Consider the following 2,024-nt stretch of genomic DNA (forward strand, 5'->3'; position numbering starts at 1 on the left):
ATTAAAATCATGGAATTAAAAATCTACCATAGGGTACCTTGTGTCAATTATAGTCACATATATTCTCATTTACTAGGGAGAATGCAATGCATTAAGGGGGCGAGCCTAAGCTAGGCATAGATTATCTATGTGCTGTATGATACATGAGCAAGCAAAGCAACTGTACATGTCAATAAAGCTAATACAGTATATCTATAGTCACTTCAACACTCAAGAATCTCAGTCTGTAGGAATTAAACTTATCTTACTGACAGCATTAAAGATGCTTAGAAGCAGTCACTGCACAAATCATGTTTGAAGATTGTGTATCTGCTTGTTAACCTAGGCTTGCTGCTAAAGAAGAAACATCACCTAGAATAGATCTCACCATGCAGCTAGGCTATACAGTACATTTTCACTTGCATTCAACTTACATCAGAGTCCTTTATACCCAGGAAAAAACTGTATCTGTTTTTCCAACCTTCCTTATTGCTAGAGAAGCTTTTGGACAGCAGTTTAGTCGACAGTTTGCTGCAAATAAACTCAGACTTGCTGATAGCCACCATTTTATTTATTGTGACCACACCCGTTTTCAATGAAGATTAGGCTATTTAACTTTAATAATAGTTAGACCACCATATTGTGCCCGTGCATACATAAAGACCTCTACTCCATAGATCATTTTTCAAATATTGACTCATTGCATCATTATGGCATCATTGTATCACTTATAACTCTTATCAAACAGGCACGTACCCTGTGGCTACCAGACACCTCTTATAGCAACATCAGCCCAAAGACTCTCAGAGGATGAACTTTCATCTATTTTATCAAAAAAGTCTCTGAATTCAATCTGAATCTGATTTCTCTGGTTATGAAAGGGATGTTACAGCCATCACAGTTGGTAGGTTCAATAAAGGTTTTAAGTATCACACATGCTTGTACATGCACTGCTAGAGTTCATGCTCATAACTCACTTTAAATATGAATTCAACCAAATCAAGTGTCACTTCATCTTTATCCACTCTCCTAATACACACTTCCCTCAGTCCACTGAGATTGATGGCATGAGCTACCTCTCCACTGATACTAAGAGGACCACCTAAAAATAAAAGGACACTTGATTTGGCACGATTTTTGAGCAACTTTAAAAATTTGTAAAAAAAATCTAAATTTGATCAGAAGTTCAAACTTTCTACACAATATAAAAACATGCATATGCATTGGGAAAATTATAAAAATAGAGAATTCCCTCTTTGAGATTTTTTGGCTAAATACCCTGTACTAAAGTGCTGGAACAAGAGCCAGAGGATGCATGAGGACTATGCCAATATCCTGTGGAAAACCATCATAAAATGGCAGATCAAATTAAGCAAAATTCAGGCACAATGTCTAAACATTGTTTGAATGTAATTCAGGCTCCACATGCACACATTACAAAATGAACAAATCATAAACAAACAAAACCATAACTTGACACACTTCAAAAAATCTAAAAAAAGGAAAAACTAATCTCACCTTTAGCCTGTACTTCTGCAAGAATCTTACTCACTTCCAATAAAAGATTTCCATTACAATTAATACAGTTAGCCTCTTCAGTAATTTCTATTAGTAACGCGGTAGCGTTACTAAGTAGGATTCACCCCCAAACAAAATGGCTGCCACGACTTTTGCAGACCTGCTATACCGGGAAAACGAGCTCCTATGCTTACCAGACTTCTTAGAGGACCTTATCTTGACCAGAGGAATCCAATGGTACCACTAGCGTGGCTCTAGACCTTGTCTAAGCGAAAAGTCAAAAATCGGCGAACCGGCCGTTTTGTTCAGCCACCTTTTTTCATCTTCATCATCATCATCAAGTCAGAAGTCCTGTCAATCCAGTTGTCGGTGTGTATCTCAGTATTGGTTGGTGCTACAAGGATAATTCTTACACCAATCTACTTCAAAAGTCTATGCGCAGGTCCATGTCCCATCAGATCATTCTTCAAGTAAGGAAAAAGTGATACTGTGACTGCTGGATCGAGCCATCTTAGCTGCATGCCGCC

At 37.7% G+C, this 2,024-nt stretch overlaps 1 protein-coding gene across 1 annotated transcript in view; it reads right to left on the minus strand.

The window, feature by feature from the left end:
• Nucleotides 1-2,024, minus strand: part of LOC109587417 (uncharacterized) — a 4,748-nt gene that overhangs the window by 556 nt on the left and 2,168 nt on the right. Inside the window, exons 2-3 of the mRNA XM_020003657.1 lie at nt 1,498-1,607; nt 957-1,081 (exon numbers count right to left, since the gene is read on the minus strand). Of these exons, the coding sequence (XP_019859216.1) occupies nt 957-1,081; nt 1,498-1,607 (235 nt within the window). The remainder of the gene's footprint in view (nt 1-956; nt 1,082-1,497; nt 1,608-2,024) is intronic.

The sequence above is a fragment of the Amphimedon queenslandica genome, unplaced genomic scaffold (assembly GCF_000090795.2).
Source record: "Amphimedon queenslandica unplaced genomic scaffold, v1.1 AMPQUscaffold_12574, whole genome shotgun sequence".
In the NCBI taxonomy this organism is placed as follows: domain Eukaryota; kingdom Metazoa; phylum Porifera; class Demospongiae; order Haplosclerida; family Niphatidae; genus Amphimedon; species Amphimedon queenslandica.